The sequence below is a fragment of the Chlorocebus sabaeus genome, chromosome 18, assembly GCF_047675955.1.
Source record: "Chlorocebus sabaeus isolate Y175 chromosome 18, mChlSab1.0.hap1, whole genome shotgun sequence".
NCBI classification, from domain to species: Eukaryota; Metazoa; Chordata; class Mammalia; order Primates; family Cercopithecidae; genus Chlorocebus; species Chlorocebus sabaeus.
This window is the reverse complement of record NC_132921.1, coordinates 46329098-46349953: the sequence shown is the minus strand read 5'-3', so window position 1 is coordinate 46349953 and position 20856 is coordinate 46329098. Positions and strand designations below refer to the sequence as shown.

Here is a 20856-nt window from a genome sequence, read left to right as displayed (position 1 = left end):
CCTGTGGTCCCAGCTACTCAGGAGGCTGAGGTGGGAGGATCACTTAAGCCCAGGAGGTCAAGGATGCAGTGAGCCATGATCACTCCAACCTGAGTGACAATGAGACCCTGTCTCAAAAAAAAAAAAAAAAAAAAAAAGGGAAAAGAAAAAAAGATACTTACTCTAGTTTTTAAAATTTTCCTTGCCAAATACCCACTGTCAGATTAAGAAAGTTTTCTTCTGTTACTAAGCATAGTAAAAGGGTTTGTTTTTTTTTAATAACAAATGGTTGTTGAATTTAAAGTTTTTTCTGCATTTGCAGAGGTAGCCATGGTTTTTCTCCAATAAACTATTAATGTGGTAAGTTATATTCATTGATGTTATCATCTCAAATTACCCTTACATTCATTGGACAAACACAGCGTGATTTTGTTTCAGATTTTTGCAGTGGTGTTCATAATTGCAAATAGTATATAAGTTGCTCTCCTCACACTGTTCTTATCTGGCTTTAGTGTCAGAGTGATATGAATCATGTAAAATGGGTTGTGGAGATTTTTTTTTCTTTATGTTTTCTGGAACTTTCCATATGTCTAACTTGAACTCTTCCTTGAGTGCTAGAAATCACATTAAACATCTGACTCTCATGGATTTTTTTCATGGGTGTGAATATATTTGTAATTAATTAACTCAATTTCTTTTGTTAGGTTAACAGAGCTATTCAAAATTTCTATTTCTTCCTCAGTCAGATTTGGTAAATTATATGTTTTTAGAAAATCATCCATTTCTTTGATTTTTCAGGTGTATTATAAAAATTTCCCCTTATTTTTGTAATGTGTTTTGGTCACTGTATCTATAATTGTATTTATCTGTCATTCCTGAATATGCTCATTTGTGGCCCTTTTTCTTGAACAATTTTGATAGAACTTGTCTATTAGGTTTTTCACAATTATAAACCAACTTTTAGTTTTGTTGATTTTTGTCTATATACCTTTGTTTTCCTTTTTCATTAGTCTTTGCTCTTTATTTTTTTCTTTTGTCTTCTTTGAATTTATTCCACTGTTGCCTTTCCAATTGTTGAGCTGATCGCTCATTAATTTTTACTCTTTCCTTTCTTCAAATATAAATACTTAAGAATAAATTTCCTTCTAAATACTACTTTAGAAGTATTCTACAAAACTTCATATTTAACTTTTTCATTATGGTACCCTTTAAATGTATTCTAATTGTGTTTTTAGTTTTTTGACCTAAGTTATTAGACATTTTAGTTTTTTCAATTATATGGATTTTTTTCAAATGTATCTCCTTGTTATTTATTTTTCAATTCAGTTGCATTATGATCAGGAAGGTAGCTCGTGTGAAACCAGTTTGTGGCGTTCATTCTTGAGCTTTGTGACAGAATTGATGGTCAATTTTTGAGTAGTCCTTATATATTTGAAAGAATATGTTTTCTCCAGTTTGGGCACCAGGTTATATACATGTTAATCTATTAGATAAAACTTATTATGGGGTTAAATGAATCTATTATATACATAACAATTTTATCAATTACTGTGCAAGAGGTTTTACAAACCTCTTTACTCTGTTGATTAGATTTGGCTGGCTACAACAGGGAAAAATTCCCACAAAATAATAATAGCTTACAAAAGTTAGAAGTTGGTCTGAACTTCTTTTTTGAGAAAGATAAATAAACTCTATCTATGCCTTAGTGTCCAGAGATGATGAAAATAATTCCATAGTGAGCCTGGACTATAGAATTTGGTTACTCCTTCCCTGTAGCTACCAGGGATTGTGGCCTCTTCCCTCCATGTTCCCTGCCACCTATGACTGATAGCCACAGATGACTCACCTTTTCTAGGAAGAACATCTGTGGGACTCATGGCAGTCTGTGTATTATGAGAGTCACGTCTTTCTCCTGCACTGAGACCTGTGTTCCCCACCTTGCAGGTATATTTTTCACTGAATCCAAGTAGGATTTTATCCAAGCTATATCCTTGGATAAATAAATTGGCAAAATATATTTCATAAATATTTGTCTCTTTGTTTTTGAGGTTTTTTCCCGTAAGTGAAGGCCCCAATTGTCCATAACAGATTTTATTCTCCAGAGATCCATCAGACTCCTTTACATAGCTAACCCCTTTCTTTATATGTCATATAGTTACTTGATTTTATCTTCTCCCACTCATTCTCTGATTTAACATCTCCTGTAATACTCACCCTGTGGTTTCTGTCTGAGGCCTTCACACACATTTTCAGTACACAGTCCAGACTGTTTGTGTGATGTTACTAATACCACTGCCTGTCCTTTGACCATGCTGAGTCCTTGGATGCTTCTTAACATACAATGTCATAGAATGAAATTTCCTTAATTCTATTCACATTTCAGCCCATTGCAAGTTTTTTGTCCTCATCTGTCATCTCATTGCCTTGTTCAATTATTCTAAAGAAGTGTATTGTGAAATTGATATACAGTAAAATATTTTTAGTGCATGTGTAATAGAAAATAGTTTTCTAAAATCACTTTTTAAAAAATTTTAGATTTGGTGGTACATGTGCTGGTTTGTTAATTGGTATCTTTCATGATGCTGAGGTTTAAGCTTCTAATGATCCTGTTACCCAAATAATGAACGTATTACCTGATAGATAGTTAGAAAATAGTTTTAGATTGAAAGCTGATTCTAGCTTATCTACGTCTTAACATAGACCAACCGTAAAATGTATGTAGAATGTATATACATTCCTGGAATACTTCTGTGATACCCATTTTTGAGGGCTGCTTACATGTCAAACATGTTGCTTGGTATTTTTTGTCTGTTACCACCTTTTTTCCTACTAGCACATTCGCAGCATGTTGCTTTTCCCCATCTACACACAAAAATCGTGAAACAAGAAGACTCGAGGCATTCAGTGATTTCCCCCAAGCACTGCCTAGGTACCAGCAGACCCTCAGTTCTAACCAAGGTCTGACTGATGCTTACTTCAGTACTTTTAATCAAAGGCCAAGCAACTGAAACATTAACTCATTGTATCTGCAGGTCATCACCGAGTGGTCTTCTCACATCATCCTTCAGGCAGCACCAAGAGTCACTGGCAGCAGAGAGAGAGAGGCGGCGGCAGGAGAGAGAAGAAAGGTTGCAGAGAATAGAGCGGGAAGAAAGAAACAAATTCAGGTAAGAAGGATCTTAAGATTTTTTTTTAAAATAATGAGTTAAAAATTAAAGCACGTGACTTTACAGCTGTATACGTTTAATATTGGTATTAAAGGAAGTAATGAAAATTCTGTCTGTATTTTTAAGGAAGAGAAAGACATACCTGAAATAGGCTGGATCTGGTTTGTTATGGCCTTTGTTTCTCTAACCATATGGCAGGAAGTACAGTCAGCCAAATACAATTAGGAACTCATGTATTCTTGAGTCCTCCATTGTCTGCAGTGGTCCTATCCAGGCCTTCCTGATGACAGAGAGCCTAATTATCTTAACTTAATTTGCCATCTCTTCCTAATGGTCCTCATGTTTTATTCATGCTCCATCAGATGCCCAAAAGGAAATGCTTTTCCTACTTTCTGGTTCACTTTTTGATCCCTGTAGCAATCTTCAATATATTTTTTTAAACAATAATCTCTTGCTATGTGGGGGGAAAAGTCATTGTGTTGATTACTCTCAGCCCATTTCCCCCTAATCTACTGGTCTCTGTACAGCTCCAAGGATGTGTTCCTGGATATAGCTCATTCCAGGTTCCATATCTTGGCCTGTCTGTCCCCACTGATCCCAGTGTGCCTTGGCTTCTCCTTCAGCCAATCCACCTGTTCTCCACATTCTCCAGGTCATCCTCCTTCACACCCATCCCCTGGGCTTAATGCTGTGCTGTGCTTTATGAAATGAAAAACAGTTGCTGTGTCTCTCCTTATACATTACTTTCTTCTACTCTTCCTTATCTCCTTTTTCCATTTTTCCCCTTTCTTCCCCACCTCCTCCTCCTATACTTTCTCTTCCTTCTTAATCCTTCCAAGTCATTTACCCTATAGCTTCTACATTCTTTCCTTTCATTTTTCTCCCCATCTCTACCTCCTGTTTCCTTAGCTCAGTTTCTTTTTCAAACAATATTATTATCAATTATTCCCCATTAAATCTACAAGAAGCATTGTCAATGAAGATTTAGAGATTTAATAACTTGTGTTTTTTGTTTGTTTGTTTTTGTTTTGTTTTTTTGAGACAGAGTCTCACTTTGTTGCCCAGGTGGAGTGCAGTGGCGCAATATTGGCTCCCAGCAACCTCTGCCTCCCGGGTTCAAGTGATTCTTCTGCCTTAGCCTCCCAAGTAGCTGGGATTACAGGCCACAGCACCACACCCAGCTAATTTTTGTAATTTTAGTAGACATGGGGTTTTACTGTGATGGCCAGACTGTTGAACTCCTGACCTCAAGTGATCTGCTTGCCTTAGCCTCCCAGAGTGCTGGGATTGTAGGCATGAGCCACCATGCCCGGCCAATAACTTGTGCTTTTTTGAAGCCAAGAAATGTATGTGTAATTGTAAAAATGATCAAAATATGAGCAAAGTTGTGAAGTTGCTTAAGTATAAGTCACTACTTCATGAAAACAAATGCCAAGTCTGTGAAATGCTAATCCTCATTTTTCTAAGACTGGGTGAATGGGCTGCATGAAGTAAACCAACATCATTTCCCATCAAGATTGTGTAGCACACCCTGAGCTGTCCCATTTCTACCAAATGATATGTGGAAATGCCAGTTCTGTATGCACCATTTTTCATGAGGGTAGTTCTGGAAGTTGTCACTTTTAGAAAGACCAGTTCTTTAAATCTCTGGAACAGGTTAAATGTTTCCTGATTTATGGTTTTCTGGGAGATTTGCATATTTTAACACCAAATAGCAGCAGAGAATCTGAGTGAAATACATGGAAAATTCAGAGATTAGCTTACATCCAAAGTTTTTTATTGAAAACTCTTGAAACAGGGTACTGGTTCTGGGGAAAATGGAATTCGTTCACTCCATCCTGTCTCTCCTTCTGCATTGCTGAATGCATCCATAAATCATGGAAATAATGTGTGGAGCTCTGAAAACTCTGAAATGTAAAAGAGAGCAGGTGAATTAGGAAGGTAGAGTAAAGTTAAGCTTTACAAAACCAGTGAGAATTTACCATTTTTTGCCTTCAATATTGCTTGGCATGTACTCAAAGGCACCCAAACCTAGACATGTATGCCAAATCTGGACCAAAAGAGCCCCAGAGGCCGGGCGCGGTGGCTCAAGCCTGTAATCCCAGCACTTTGGGAGGCCGAGACGGGCGGATCACGAGGTCAGGAGATCAAGGCCATCCTGGCTAACACGGTGAAACCCCATCTCTACTAAAAAAAATACAAAAAACTAGCTGGGCGAGGTGGCGGGCGCCTGTAGTCCCAGCTACTCGGGAGGCTGAGGCAGGAAAATGGCGTAAACCCGGGAGGTGGAGCTTGCAGTGAGCTGAGATCTGGCCACTGCACTCCAGCCTGGGTGACAGAGCGAGACTCCGTCTCAAAAACAAAAAAACAAAAAAGAGCCCCAGAAGAAGTCCTCTTTTTCCAGACCGAGGCACAGCAAAGGGAATTTCTAAAGATAAAAGCGTAGAGAATTCCTCTTATTTCTCTATCTTCTACCATAGCCTCCCAAGCAATGTTGCTACAGAAGCACAGCAATGGCAGCAGTGTCCAGGCAGGTGCCTGAAATGGGAGGGAAACTCTTCCTCTGACCGTAAGAGCTACAACCCCACGATCACTAGGCATATCACTTTGCTGTCCTCCTGCTGTATTATCCTGGATGCAGATGCAGTTACCAAAAGTATGTGGCAGGACAGGGAAAATAAAGCCCAAGCCTTCTGGCTGGAGGACCATAAAAGGAAACCCAAGGAGCCAGAAAGTGTTAGGAAAGCCACAGAGAGCAAGGATATCAAGAGAGCACTCCTGAATGCATGTCTGATTTGTGCACATGTGGCTTCAAACCTACATGGCATGTCATGGCCTTTGAGAACTAAGTACAGAGTGGGAGTGGATGACCACCCAGATCCCAGAAAACTGAATTAATATTGGAACCAATGTCTGAAGGCAGGTTACAACTTGCAGACTGAACTTAACCTGGTTGATTACCTGCTAATACAAAATAAAATAAAAATCAAGATTCTTTGTAGAATTTAAATAAGACCCCAAATCTCATTACAAAATAAGTAAAATGTATAGAATACAATCCAAATAACTTACCATAGAAATAATTAGGAAAATGTTAACTCAAAGGGAAAAGAGAATTAAATGGTGGGTAACCACAAAGGACGTAGATATTATACATTTAAAGATTTTAAGGTAGCTATTATAAATATGCTTTAAGAAGTAAGGGCAAATACTCTTGAAACAATGAAAAGATGTCTCTGTAAAAAAAAAAAAATAAAGGATATAAAGATCCAAATGGAAATATATATAGTACAGGAAAATTAAAATAGAAAATTTGTCAGATGGGCCAAATAGAATTGCTATGAGAGAAGAAAGTGAACTCATTGCTATGAGTGAACCTGAAGAAAAAACAACAGAAATTTTCCTACCTGAAAACTAAACAAAACAAACAAAAATTGAAAGAAAAATGAACAAAGCCATAGGGACCTTCATAATAACATCAAAATGGTCTAGCATTCATATCATCAGAGTCCCAGAAGTAAAGGAGAATAGGACAAGAGTGCATTGGCTTTTTTTGTTTGTTTCTTTCTTGAGACAGGGTGTCACTCTTTTGCCGAGGCTGGAGTGCAGTGTCACGATCTTGGCTTACTGCAGCCTTGTCCTCCCAGGCTCAGGTGATCCTCCTACCTCAGCCTCCCAAATAGCTGGGACTACAGGCATGTACCTGGGACTACTGGCTAATTTTTGTATTTTTTTATAGAGATGGGGTTTCGCTGTGTTGCTCAGGCTGGTTTTGAACTCCTGGGTTCAAGTGATCCTCAGCCTCTTAAAGTGCTAGACTTACAGGCATGAGCCATTGCACCTGGCCATGCATTATAATATATATTCAGAAATATGTTATTCATATGTATATGTTGGCAGAGTAAGAATTAGGCCTAGGCAGGTTGTCGTCAGAGGCCATGCTCATAACTGTTAACCATTTGCTCTTGATTTCAAGTGATTCTAATTTGTCAATTAAAAACACAGAGAGACCTTGGAAAAACGGCCCTCATCCAGTAATGACTGCTAGTCAAGGACAAACCATAGGCAACTATTAATTGTGGTGACTGCAGTTCCATATTTCTCAGGATGTGAATGAAAAGAAATTCAAAAAATATATAGGAAAAGCTTTCTAAAGTAGTCCCCGAGATTACCCAAATGGCCGACCTTTTATCAGCCATTTCATTGATTTAAATTGTTTATGCTCCTGGTGCTTTTTGCAAAGCATCTAAAAGTTGTTCTTTATTGTCATTTTTGTTGAATATGGTCTTAAGCCTTCTGAGTTATAGGAAATTTTAGTTCTAGTGTGGAAAGTGATGAGGTTGGATGTTTATAAACGATGACAAATCTGAGTCCTTGTTGCATTTTTCTCCCGGTCCTATACTGCTGTAGTCTAACTTACTGTCCCTTTATATCCAGTTACCAGTACACCAAGAAATAGAATATTTAAACTATATTATGAGGTCCAGTGTTGAAAACCATAATGTTAGGATTCTCCAAGAAAGTAAACAGTCCAGTGAGAGATGACTAACCACATAGTCTTAAACTTAGATTCAATTTGGAACCTAACCAGTAGGAACAGAAAAACAAAACATTAAAATTAATCAGATTTGGGCATCTGTGGGTACAGACAAAAGAGAAGGAACAAAGCAGGAGCTTCAGTGATCCCACAATAGAAACTGAGAGTGTAATGGATGTGGAGAAGGAATCCTGGGTTGTCACTGTGGATGACAGTGTGGCGATTCCTCAGAGACCTAGAACCAGAAATACCATTTGACCCAGCAATCTGATTACTGCATATGTACCCTAAGGAATACAAATCATTCTATCATAAAGACATATGCACACGTATGTTCATTACAGCACTATTCACAATAGTAAAGACATGGAGTCAACCCAAATGCCCATCAGTTGATAGACTGGATAAAGAAAATGTGGTACATATACACCATGGAATACTATGCAGCCATAAAATGGAATGAAATCACGTCCTTCACAGGGACATAGATGGCACTGGAAGCCATCATTCTCAGCAAACTAATGCAGGAACAGAAAACCAAACACCACATGTTCTCACTCATAAGTGGGAGCTGAACAATGAGATCACATGGACATAGAGAGGGGAACAACACACACTGGGGCGTGTCAGTAGGGGGATGGGGGAGGGAAAGCATCAGGATAAGTAGCTAAGGCATGCTGGGCTTAATACTTAGGTGATGGGTTGCTAAGTGCAGCACACCAACCTGGCACACATTTACCTACGTAACAGACCTGCACACCCCACATGTATCCCGGAAATTAAAAAAAAAAAAATTCTGGATTGTGGTAGGAATATTCAGCTCGTGGAGTGCAACATAAAATGACCAAGACACTTAGATTTAATTCTTAAGTTGGCTGTAATGGAGCTACCAGAGCTCAACTGGATGCTAATCACCTCCAAAAGCTATTGCTTGCTTGTTATTGCCATATTTTAGTTTTGGATTTTTAAAAAACTTCTCTTTCCTCAGATACTTACATTCTTTCCAACAAGTAATTAGTAGTGTTTCTGGGTGAATGCAGTAATCCTATGTTTTCTGCAGTCCGTGTGATTGTATTGAAAATCAGTCGTATTTAATAATTTGGAAGTACAGCCTTTAAACTTTTAAAAATTCAGATACAACTATTTTACATTTCTGAGGCAGTGGCGGTCTTTCATGATATACTGTTTATAATTTATTGGTAATTTTCTGAGCATCTAATTCTGTTATTTTCTTTTCCTGTTTATTTTTTCTACATATTTCCATTAGCCGAGATTATTTAGACAAAAGAGAGGAGCAAAGGCAAGCAAGAGAAGAAAGGTTTGTGTATTTCTTTTTTCCCATTGTAACAAATGGCATGTGACTTTGCACTGTTAACCTAGCATGCAGAGAGACTGTTGATTAAAATATAACTGCTTCACTTAAAACCTTGCATAGCTGGCATTTTGCAGAACAGAGTGTACTAGTTACCTAAATTTTCCAATAAAAGTTTGGATTTGTCATTTGGTGCCAGCATGGTTAAGTGTGTCTATTCCTTCAAAATTCTCCTTCAAATGAGCACATTAATGTTAGCATAATTGATATAGGGTGTATATTTGAAATACCCTGCACCACTGCTACTAAGACCAGAGTAGGTGTTCCTACTATGTGCTTTCATGTCACATGATCAGCAATCCTTCAACAAATATTTTAGTATACACACTGTGCCAGGCAGTGGCTGGGGGCACTAAATATACCTGAGACTCTTTCTGGGTGTGCCTGGTCACTTACCTGTCTCCCTACTGAACTGTACTCAACTCCTCAATGGCAGGGACAATGCCTGGATTTCCTTTATTTCCCCAGTACCCACCACAGTGCTTGGCATGTAGTTGGGACTTAGGAATAATATATGGAATCAGTAAATGAGTAAATGAACCAACAACTTTATTTAAAATTTTCAAGCTGTAAGGTACTTTCTTTTTTCATTTTAAAAACTACTTTATTTATGATACAAATCTTTTGGTTTGTGATTCTAACCAGCAAAGGCATGAATACATTTTTAAATTTCTGTCCACAGAATAGTTATATGCAACTTTGTAAGAAAAGCATATATGGGAGACATTACTTCATAAGATTAAGAAGTATGTTATTAAAATGTTGCTGTAATATTCAAACCAGCCTAGGTCATATAAAGGAATGGCTCAAAACTCTGGTGTTGATCAGTAGTATATATTTCAATGGCAGCATGCTTTGAATCTCAATAAAAGATACAAAGATGTTCAGTGTCTAATAAATGCAGATAAACAGTGGAAACTGGTTTTACAAGTAGACTGGCAAAAGACAAGTTTTTACCCCCAGCTCTTTACGACCTGCAGTCGTCCCCTCTACCACCAGGTGGGGTGACTGCATGGAGAGATGGAAAGGCTGATTTTACACCTTCTATGCTGGAACCAGCTGGGGACCTAACAGTTTCTGGACTGGGCCGATAAGAAGTAGAGTTGTGCTAATTTTCTAAACACCACCTAAATACATCAGGACAGTCTGAGGCAGGCAAGAGTAGAGACTACCTATCTTCAATTTAAAAATTAGATGCTTAGATTAGCCTCTTAAATAAAATGATGGCATTGCTTTGATTCCAATATTCTATTTGATTATTATCATCCTAATAACCAGTTGTGGTGGCAAATCTAGAGTGAAAGATGCTGCTAAAGAAATAGGAAACTTGTATTTCTCACTAGTACCTGTTTTTTACGTCAGAGGACATCACATATACTTTCACTGAAAATGCTGTTGACTTCCTGCCCAGGCATGAGGAACTGAATTTTATTTTTCAGTTCTCCCCCCAGATTGTGTACTTCTTTGAGCTTTCAACAACTTAACTGTTAGGTTATGTCCACACAGACAAGGCTTGGCAGCTCCTGGGGAGATGGTTTAGGTGCTGTGTCAAGATCTAAACTGGCTCAGGCTGACTTAAAAATTTCCCCAAACCACAGAAGTCCAGCTCTTTCTGGATATTATTTACTGCTCTTTTTTTCCAAACAAGCCTTCACTTACATCTGGCAAACTTGTAAGAGGAGGTTGCTGCTTCTCCTGTCTCCTCTGGTTCTGCCCTTAGTCTGCTCCCAGGCTGCGCATCAGCCTGAACACAGGAGTGTGCTCTCCAGGCCCACTGTGGGATTCTTCCCTCAGAGACACCTCTCTGTTTACACAGAGGCCTGGGGAAGCAGCCATGCGTTTTCCTTTGGTTTGGCCCAGCCATTTTTCTTGTTAGTTTTCTTCTTGAATAACCTGGTGAAGATGGGAGGGGAAATAGACTTTCATCCCTGTTTCGAAAACTGTTGAGAGTTCCTAGTAAGCCAGGAAAAAGGAAGATTTCCAAGTATAATGGAATTTGGAAATGGAAACTGGTAGAGATCAGAGGTGGGAGGGAGTACAGAAATAAGGAAAAGTAACTCTTCCAGATAGAGCGATGTGTGTTCGTCAAGTCCCATATCTCTTACCCTTAATGCAAGACTCGGAAAAGACAGAGTCATAGCAGATGGTTTTGGAGATTTGTATCATGTAACTGTAACAAGATGACTGTCATCTTATTTTAAGGTGTAGTGACCATCTGGATACCTGTTATATTATTTCATATCATCTCACTCCATAATTTCAGACAAACTATGTTATTGGCAATGGTGCAGACCAGGACTAAGTTTCTGTTGAGATGCTACTTCTGATCCTTTTAAGTATTAGAAGAAAGACTTTATAGGATGATGATTGATTAAAATGACATTCACACGTAATTTAAAGGAGAAAAAAGAAGTGTGTGTAGTAAGGAATGAGACCAGGCTGGGGGTGTGTTGGGGGATAGCACAGGAGGATACTTAAGTTTGGTTTTGTTGGTCTGAGGGAGACAGCAGGGCATGGAGAGTAAAAGGTTTAGAGCAAACAGGGGCTATGGGAACAAAGTGCAAAGAAAAGGTTGGAACTGGGCTAGGGTTTTGGAAATTGTGCATGAAAATGATCAATGAAGCAGGAAAAAAGGATTCTGAGCTTTGCTTAGAAGGACTGAGAACAGGGCAGAAGTTAGAGGGAGCCAAATTTTAGCATAATGTAAATGAGAATTTCCAAATAGAAGTGTGGCAGGAAAAGTCATCAGTAAGTAGGTCTAGGTTAATCTAAAGTCAAGCAGAGTTTCTGTAGGGCCCTGTGAAAAGAGACTGAGCCGCAGTACCAGCCCTGCCACTGAGTCCTGGTGGATGTTGGAGTTCATCCCAGTGGTTGGTTTGTCTCTCTCTCCCACTGAACTGTGAGCTCTGTGAGGGTGGAATTTTTCCTTGTTTATTATTAAATCTTGAGTGCCCACTACAGTTCTTAGCACATGACAGGCACTTGACAGATGTTCAATAAATAAATGGAAAGATGAATGAAGAAACAAATGATCTAGGCGGAGGATAAACGGGAATGTTTGGATGAAGGCAGCAAAAGTAGGAAGGCTTTTCTTGGGGCTGTGGTTTGTGGATAGAAAGCCTGGTGCTTCCCACAGAGGAGGCTCCGTCGGTCTGTGGATTGAGTGTGACTTCGTGTGGCAGCAGGGATACGTGACAGTCATTGAGTGGGCCAGTGTGTCCTCAGATCAAGTACTGTTGGGCCCCATAGCACTTACAGTCATTGTTTAGGAGAAGGTCATGACGTAGGTCCAGCTTCCTCCCCGAGAACTGCTGGAGGTTCATGTAGGGCAGGAGGGGTTGCTAAGCTGTAATACCGTAAATGCCTGTGGCATGGCCATCCCCGTGTACCAGCCCACTGCCTTCACCAGTCTGGCCACTGCGGATGAACACTGCTGATGCTTTTTCAGAAAGGTTTAGTGCTCTTGACCTTCATGCCTCTCTGTCCCTGCCATGTAAAAAAAAATTTTAATTGTGATCAAATGCACATCACATGAAATTGACCATCTTAACCATTTTAAATGTGTTTTTCAGTAGCATGAAGTGCATTCACATTGTTGTGTAACGAGTCTCTAGACTCTTCTCATTTTATACAACTGAACCTCTTTCTTCATGAAGCCACAACTCACCATCCCTCTACCTCTGCTTCTACCATTTTTGTCTAACACATAAACATCATTTTTCAGGACAATTCAGATTAAACCTTTAATTCTTCTCATGTCTTACGGATCTTCAGTGATGGCATCTGTGAGGCCAAGGGGTGCACAGGAATAGCATTTGAGTCAAATCTATCCAGGCTCTGGGATGAGTGGCCCCTGGAGTCTCCCAGAAAGTGGGTTAAACCCTTTGGCTGCCCGCAAGCTCCTGCCTGCCTGGCTGCCCACAGGGAAGTGTGCGGAAGGCCAGGACCAGGAATGAGCCAGCAAAAATGAACACAGTAAGTGGGTTGTCCTCCTGGCTGGAAGCCTGTCACAGCGCTTCGTCACCACCACCCACCCCGGACTCATTTCTTGCCCTGGGATTCTGACCTCCTGAACTCCTGGATCTGTCCAGATTCTCTTATTTGCACTCATTTCTTGTCTGCCCATTTATCCTGTTGCAGCAGCATGGGAATACCTGTGTTCACAACTCCTCCTGGACTTAGGCATTCCTGGCCTTGAACTTGCCACCATCCCATTTAACACATACCTGCTGGAGGCCCTGCCTCTTACCCTTAAAACTGTTTTCTTTCAAAGTTGTTGTTACTTCCACAGCCAAGTGGCTTTTTCTTGCTGGCCTGAATTAAGTCCAGAAACATGTTCCTTTTGTTGCCTCTCTTATCCCTCAAGAGGTGGTGCTGTTGGCCAAGCTTCAAGTGTTTGTATCCACATATACACTCACTACACACCTTTTATCAGAGATTCACCGTGAATGCAAGCTCATTCCCCACAAAAATGAGATGGGATGCATTCGCCCCCTTGGCATCCTGGGCTTCAGGTGGGCCTCTGCAGGTGGGGTGACACTCTGCAGGCTTTTCCCTGCAGGCTCTGCCTGCTTTCCATCAAGCCATAAGTGCCAGGCACTGAGGGAAAGAACAAAGGATGGTAATCATCCTGTTCATGAAAATCCTATTATCTGCTTTTTGAAAACAGACATACACATGTAAAAAGATGACTAAATATGCCAGGCAGTAAATGCAAAATGCCATCTGAGTTGAAGGGACTACATATCCGACATGAGTTCAGAGGCAAGGCCAAGATCACTTCCACCTGTGGTGGTCAAGGCAGGCCTCCTGGAGGGAGATGCGCGTGCAAGCATGGTCCGAAGGGTGGACTGCCTTTGGGCTGGCAGGGAGAAGGGGTGAGGACTGCAGACGGGGAAACCACACCCACCTTGAGGATGGGATGCAAAAAGTGCATGCTTTTTAAATGCATTGTTTTAAAATATTTTAAATATGTGCTCTGCCTTATCTGGGTAAATGAAGAACACCCTGTCTAATGCCCATTGTGAGGAACTGAAGCAGTGAATTGGATAGATGCAAAGTGAGGGTCTTGAGTAAGCTGTTCCCAAGTTTAGTGGTGGGTAAGATAGTAAGTAACCTGCTACAGCTGAATGCATAAATTTATTTCTGAAAAAGATAATGGTGAGTAAAATTAGCAGACATCTGGAAGAGGCACACATTTCAAAGTTATTTTGGTCTGATCTATAAAGTGCATATGAGGAATATGATTGGTAGCTGGTCTTAATAAACAGTTAGTGAGTTCTGCCTGCCTGAAATGCAAAACAGATGTATCTTTGTTCTTTTAAACTGACTTTGATGAATAAACTATACGTGACGTCAGGTTCAAGCTATTGGATGTCTGATTCCTACTCAGAAATACTTTAGAATATAAAAAAAGTTTCCATGGTCAGCACTGAGAGAACAAAGTGAATTCCAGTTGCATTGCTGTTAGCATTGAAGCAGGTTCAGAAATTCAGAGAGGCGGGCCTTCATCCAAGCAACCCCGTTTGGTATTTGGGGGGCATTTTTCTTCTCTCTGCCACACCAAGCCACCCACCCATTTCACAGCTGTGAGCTCTGAGGGGTTTGGTTTTCAGCCATTGCTCTTGTGGCTTTTTGGTGGTGGTTATTGCTGTTTTGCTTATTTACAAATGTTCCCTAAAAGAGCAAGATAGGATTCTGCAGCAGTGATCCAATATCTACGGGCTGTGTGATGCTGCCATTTCCCCCAATTTGCTTGGTTATGAGTGATGTGGGATTTTTAATCATTAGCATCTTGGCTTTGCTGGGTGTTTTTGGCAGGCTGACCCTCCAGCCAGCCCTGCACTGTGCTGTGTGCATCAGGAAACCGGCTCATTCTGCAGGTGTTTCATCCATAAACAAGCATCAGCCACGGGCTCCTCTTTCATTTGACGGAAACCCTTTGGAATTTAACTTTCAGATACAAATACTTGGAACAGTTGGCAGCTGAGGAACACGAGAAGGAGCTGAGAAGCCGGAGTGTGAGCCGGGGCAGAGCCGACCTCTCCTTGGACCTGACCTCGCCGGCAGCCCCAGCCTGCCCGGCTCCTCTGAGCCATAGCCCCTCATCTTTAGACTCTCAAGAGGCTCTCACAGTGTCTCTCTCCTCCCCAGGAACCCCTCACCATCCCCAAGGTGAGTACAGGGAGAGTAGAGGGAAAATGAAGGGGTTAACATCAGACGGGCTTTCTTGGGGCAGTAGTGATGATTTCAACCTGCTGACTAATATTGAGACAGTAACTATGGGTACACTTTGTTGACGGGGGCTGGGGGTGGTGGTGACTGCAACTGCGTGGTCACTAACAGACTAGACGTCTTCAGAGTCTCTTATATTAAAGTAAAATAATTCATCAAAGTTGTCAATGTATGGCCATGGAAAAAGGAGAATATGGAAAATAAGCTTTACTTTGACATTTAATCCTAAATACTGGGATATTCATTTAATACTTTATCATTTGGAGATGTGGGTCTGCCCAATCAAGCGACCACATTTGAATGTTCTTACCCGAGGAACTGTTAGTCTGGTTTAAATTAAACTGAAGGAGAATACAATTAATTACAGCAAGCAAAGAAAAATGTGGACCTAGTGAAAATAGAAGGTAATATTCTTTAGGAAAATAATTCAAATTGTAAAAATTACTGGTACATGGTTGGGTGTGGGGGTGTGTGTACGTGCTTATGTACGGACAGGCAAGCTCTCCCAGGAGATACTCTGTCTTCTTTGCTTTATTTGGAGAGGCGCGATGATATTGTATGCTGCAGCCTTGAGCATCAGCTGTTTTCCTGCCTGCTCTGCACACTGTGGGTCCGTTCTCTTTCACATTAACACGGGGATGGTTCTCAGGCACCAGCGTTTACACAGTGTGTGTTGATTAACCCTACTGCTAGCACTGTTTGGTTTAGTCAAGTGTTGTGGCTTACAGCCTGATGTAGACTTAGCCAATCGAAGACAGCAGAGGCTTTTAATTCTAGGAGAGTTGACTAAATATGGCGTAAAGTTTAATTTAAGCAAGGCCAGACTCCATGACCTTAGCAGAACTGGATATAGCGGAACGATATTGTCTGTCCAATTCTTTGCTGGCTCTCCCAGCCTTGGCTCATTCTGCTGGACCAGGCTGGCTCCTCCACAGCTTCCCATGACGTCCCGTTACTCCCAATCCCTGAGCCATGGAAGATTGTCCCAGGCAGATGGCTCAGTCAAGGATGAGTAATGTCGGTCTTAAAATATTGAGACGCTGAGAGTCAAGACAACAGACTGTCCTATAACAGCCGTGTATTTTCCAAACCCTGCCTCATATCATTGCTATATATACATTGTGGTATTTCTAGAGGCAATATGAGAGATATCCTCCTGCAGAGTTGTGGTTCAGCACTTTATCCTGGGACTCTTAACTAAAAGTTGTATCTCCAGTCATTTACAGAATGATTGTCTAAACTGTGAAGTATAGAACAGCCCCAAGCTGAGAGGGAATTGTCAGTATCTGTAAATGTCATTTGTCCTCAAATTTTTAATCTCATTGATGTTTGTGGCAAAAGACAATTTTTTAAGTGTTTGATTGAATTACAGTTTAACTCGAGACCATTCTAGCCAGTGCAAAAGAATATTTCAGCTTCAGTAAGAATACAGAAAATAGTCATTGTGTTTGTGTGTGTGTGTGTGTGTGTGTGCAGTATGCATTTGGGGAAAATAACTTATGTCAGTGTGCTTTCAAAAGAATATTTGCAGCTGGGCGTGGTGGCTCACGCCTGTAATGCCAGCACTTTGGGAGGCCAAGATGGGTGGATCACCTGAGGTTGGGAGTTTGAGACCAGCCTGACCAACATGGAGAAAACTGGTCTCTACTAAAAAAAAAAAAAAAAAAAAACCAAAAAAATTAGCCAGGCTTGGTGGCCCATGCCTGTAATCCCAGTTACTTAGGAGGCTGACAGGAGAATTGCTTGAACTCAGGAGGTGGAGGTTGCAGTGAGCCAAGATGGTGCCATTGCACTCCAGCCTGGGTGACAAAGCGAGACATCATCTCAAAATTAAATAAATAAATAAATAATATTTGCAAGTGTTATTTTCTCTTCAGGGAAGGGATTAATAGAGACTGAGAGAATGTTTGACCAGAATTACACAATAAATGATACCTGCTTCTGAAAGAGGAATACCGGGCTTGAATCTGCACATAATCGAGAATTCATAAACTAGCATCATTTGATGTTGTTTGCTTTTTTTTTTCTGGAAAAAAATCAAAAGTACTGGCTCCTGTGAGATCTAGAAGAGCTTTCCATTGTATGTTAAGTAATCAGGATCCAAGTCAGCAAGAACAAACAGTCTTCCTTTTCCTGATACGTAATTGATTTATAAAATTGGAAATCGCAAGTGTATGAAAAGATGGTGGTCTCAGAAAGAACCACAGAGGTTTCCTTTTGCTTTGTAGACATTTGCCCTTATGACAGAAATGCAAAGTTGGTATAACCGATTTGTTCTCAGCCTAGTTTATTCTTTGAAGCATTCTGTTAGCATCCAATTAATAGTATATTCTTTTTACCGAGTCCCATTTTCAAATGTCCAAAAGTAACTTTTTGCTTATCCCTAGCATTTCCAGTATCCCAACATCTGGAGGAAGAATTAAAAATGTAATCACACATCCAGATGTTGGTCCTGCACCAACACCTGGCATGATGTCCAAACGTGCCAGGGATTGCCTTGCTTTTTCACTCTTTATCCTTGTGGGATCATGCGATCATAATATGCTTTACATTTGGTAGTGCTCTGTCCCTTTTTCTCAAATGTATCTGGGTAGGTAGGGGAGATGTTATTATCCATGTTTTACTGAGGCCCAAATAGATGGAAAGCTGTGCTTCAGACCATCCTGGCACAGTGCTGGGAGTGTAATTAGTGTTCTGATGCCCATCTCAGCCATTTGTCATGGAGTCATGGCTCTACCATGTTTGCATTGCTGTTCATATTAATGCCACACCATCCCTTTGCTAACCCTCTCACCAATATCTGCAAAAATTGCAGCCTACATTTCAGAATTATGTTTACAAGAGAAGGAAAAACTAATATTTGTTATTGAATTTTCTATGCCTCAGGAGTACAGGTCTTTTTATGGGTTCTTTCTTTTATAACTCCTGTTTCAGATTCTGAAGAACTTTCAAAAGAAGAAGATACGAAAACATGAAAAACTCCTTTTCCTTTTGTCTTACAAAACGTACTTTTTAAAAGGGAAAAGCTAGTGATAAATACTGGTAGCATGATATGCCATCTAGTGAGATCTCTCAGTCAAAAGCTTTCCCATCTAAATCTGCTATAACTTTTGTATGAATGATGCCACTAACCCCCACCATCAAGTCAATATATACTTGAATTATTTTTCTGTCTGACCCTCTTGTGGCTTAGCAGATGTATGTCCCTATACTGCCTAGACTTGGTGATGATGGTCTAAGTATTTTCCTTTTTTCTAAAAGTACCAGCCCAAGGGAGGGAAAGGCATATATATACATGTTCCCATTTGCACTGTGTTGGAATTAATGGAGGCAGTCAGCCCAAAGTTTGGGCAAACATGGAAAGGCATCTCTTCATTCATTGCTTTGATATCCTTTCCTTATTTTCACCGATCTCTGGGGGTAGACATCAGAATATCTACTTAGTAAGTTTATTTCCTGTTATTTTTAGAAACTCGTAGATGATTCTGAAAGCACCTAAGTGATTCTCATTATCAGAAAAGGTACAGTGTTCTTATTAGGATAGAGTTATTCAACATAATTCTTGAGAAAGTTGCTCTGAGGATGAAAAATAGTAATAATAATCTGTGTACCCATAAGTAAAGTCAAGATAGCCAAGTAACCTCTTATCCCAATTTGTGTCAGATCCAGGTAACCTATTTCATGGAAACAGAGTACAGAGAAACTACTCACCTGAAAACCAGATGTTGATGGTGGTCCCTGGAGGGTGTCCCAGGGTTGAGCTGCCTTCTCTGGAGAGCTAGAACTATGCTCCCTCCTTGCTCCCTCTTGTACACGAGTCCCTCCTGAGGCCAGATGGAGATAAATGACATTTCCCAGTGGAAGGAAGCAGCTGTCAAGAATTTAGAAGTGGCTTTCACCCACTAACCTAGCCAGGAAAGCAAAATTGTGTCTACATTTTTTTATTATGAGCTTGATACGCTCCATATTGCATACAGAGATAATACATCAGAGATGCATTTGAAAATCATGCCACACTGTATTATTTTTATTTATGTCAGGGAAAAATATGTTTGACAGTGATTTTTTCCTCTACCTGTAATTGGATTCCAGGGTATTTCCAAATGTCTGTTTGTTTGGCCCTGGAGAGATATATGGCCTATATGGCAATGGCCTACTCACCAGCAGCACTTACATAAATTATTGACAAAGGTTAACAATACTTCCTCTCACAGATCCAGGCATTTAAAGTATGGGTAAATATGGTGATTCCTGTAGCCTCCTGATCCTCAAACCTGGAAATAAAATTTAGACATAGAGTATCATGAAATGTTTAGTTTGTCTAAATGATTTTTCCTGTGGGCATCCATTTGTCATTTTTGGCTGTCATCATTATTAGCATTGACTGCCTTTGTCATCTTCGTTGTGTAAGATGTTTTGAGTCTCCTTCAGGTGTAGGCACTCTCTGAGGTTATCTAATTCACACAGCAGAAATCAGAAACATCTGGTGTCCTATTTCCAACTGGCACGGTAGCAGTGGAATATCGTCCATCATCAGCCTAACACTGCATGCTACTTCTCTTGCATAAACCTTTTGGATGCCTCCAGTTCAGTGTTTCATGAATTGGCAGGAAACTAGATTCCTTGTGGTTCTATGACTCAGGGCTACCCCCCTCCCTGCCTCACCTGACTGCTGCTACTTGATGCCATTTTGTCAATTGGACAAAATCTTTCATCAATTCTACCCAAGGCCGAGGCCCTACCTGCTACACCTGCTGTGGGCAGCCTTTGCAAATCATCAAGTTTTTCTGCCTTGCCATTTCTCAGTCTCTAAAAATTTCCCTTTTTCTCCTCATAGAAGTGACCTTTGTCTGCAGTGTGTCTTCTTGCATCATATTTGGAAACATTAATCAGGATTGAATCCTTCTAAAGTAGACAAAGTATAAACCTTAAGTAAAGATAGGCATAGAATAGCACTGGGAAAGGTGATAAAGAAGAACATTATTTATAAGGCAAGAGGATAGCTTGAACCCAGGAGTTCAAGGCTATGGTGAGCTATGGTCTTGCCACAGCACTCCAGCCTGGGTAACAGAGCAAGACCCCAACTCCAAAAAAAAAAAAAAGAGAAGGGGAAGTGGATAGTACCTGATCAAAATTATTATTTCCTAGGCAGCTATTAGGTGTCAAGAGCTGTGAAGGGACTGAAACATTACCCTAATTGTAAGCTAATATGCTGCCCTGCCACAATTCCATGGATGCTGGCAGAAGACACAAAATTCCTGGGTCAGAGACAAAGGATTTCATTACTTCTAGTGATAGCAATAGCCAGAGTATCAACATTTGTGCCATTTCCCCAAGCCCCAGTTCCCGCAGGGTGATGTGAATAGGGCCCAGTAAAACCTGCAGGCACATTGTGGGGAAAGGAACCCTGAGCCTTGGGGACCTGAACTCTTTTATAATGGGCAGTAAACTGCCTTCCGTTTGTCCGAGAGGGAGACATTGTCTTTATTACAGGGGGCAATAAACTAACTACATCTTTGCTGTAGAGAGACCCTATTTCTGTCTTCTAAGGCTCTTTGCTATGCACA

General features: G+C 40.4%; 1 protein-coding gene and 1 long non-coding RNA gene across 5 annotated transcripts in view; one reads left to right on the top strand and one right to left on the bottom strand.

Annotated features, from left to right (window-relative positions):
- The window catches only part of FHOD3 (formin homology 2 domain containing 3), a 519848-nt gene that overhangs the window by 419166 nt on the left and 79826 nt on the right, over window positions 1–20856 (top strand). For 3 of the 4 annotated variants that reach the window (XM_073006355.1, XM_073006353.1, XM_073006356.1), the window contains 3 exons: window positions 3012–3146; window positions 8951–9001; window positions 15015–15229. In XM_073006355.1, the coding sequence (XP_072862456.1) occupies window positions 3012–3146; window positions 8951–9001; window positions 15015–15229 (401 nt within the window). The remainder of the gene's footprint in view (window positions 1–3011; window positions 3147–8950; window positions 9002–15014; window positions 15230–20856) is intronic. The other variant, XM_073006354.1, reaches the window with a different exon arrangement.
- LOC140708994 (uncharacterized) lies at window positions 10446–20362 on the bottom strand. Its single transcript, XR_012089305.1, has 3 exons — window positions 19001–20362; window positions 12312–12541; window positions 10446–10948 (listed from the first exon to the last, which is right to left on the bottom strand). It is a non-coding gene; the product is annotated as an uncharacterized lncRNA (long non-coding RNA).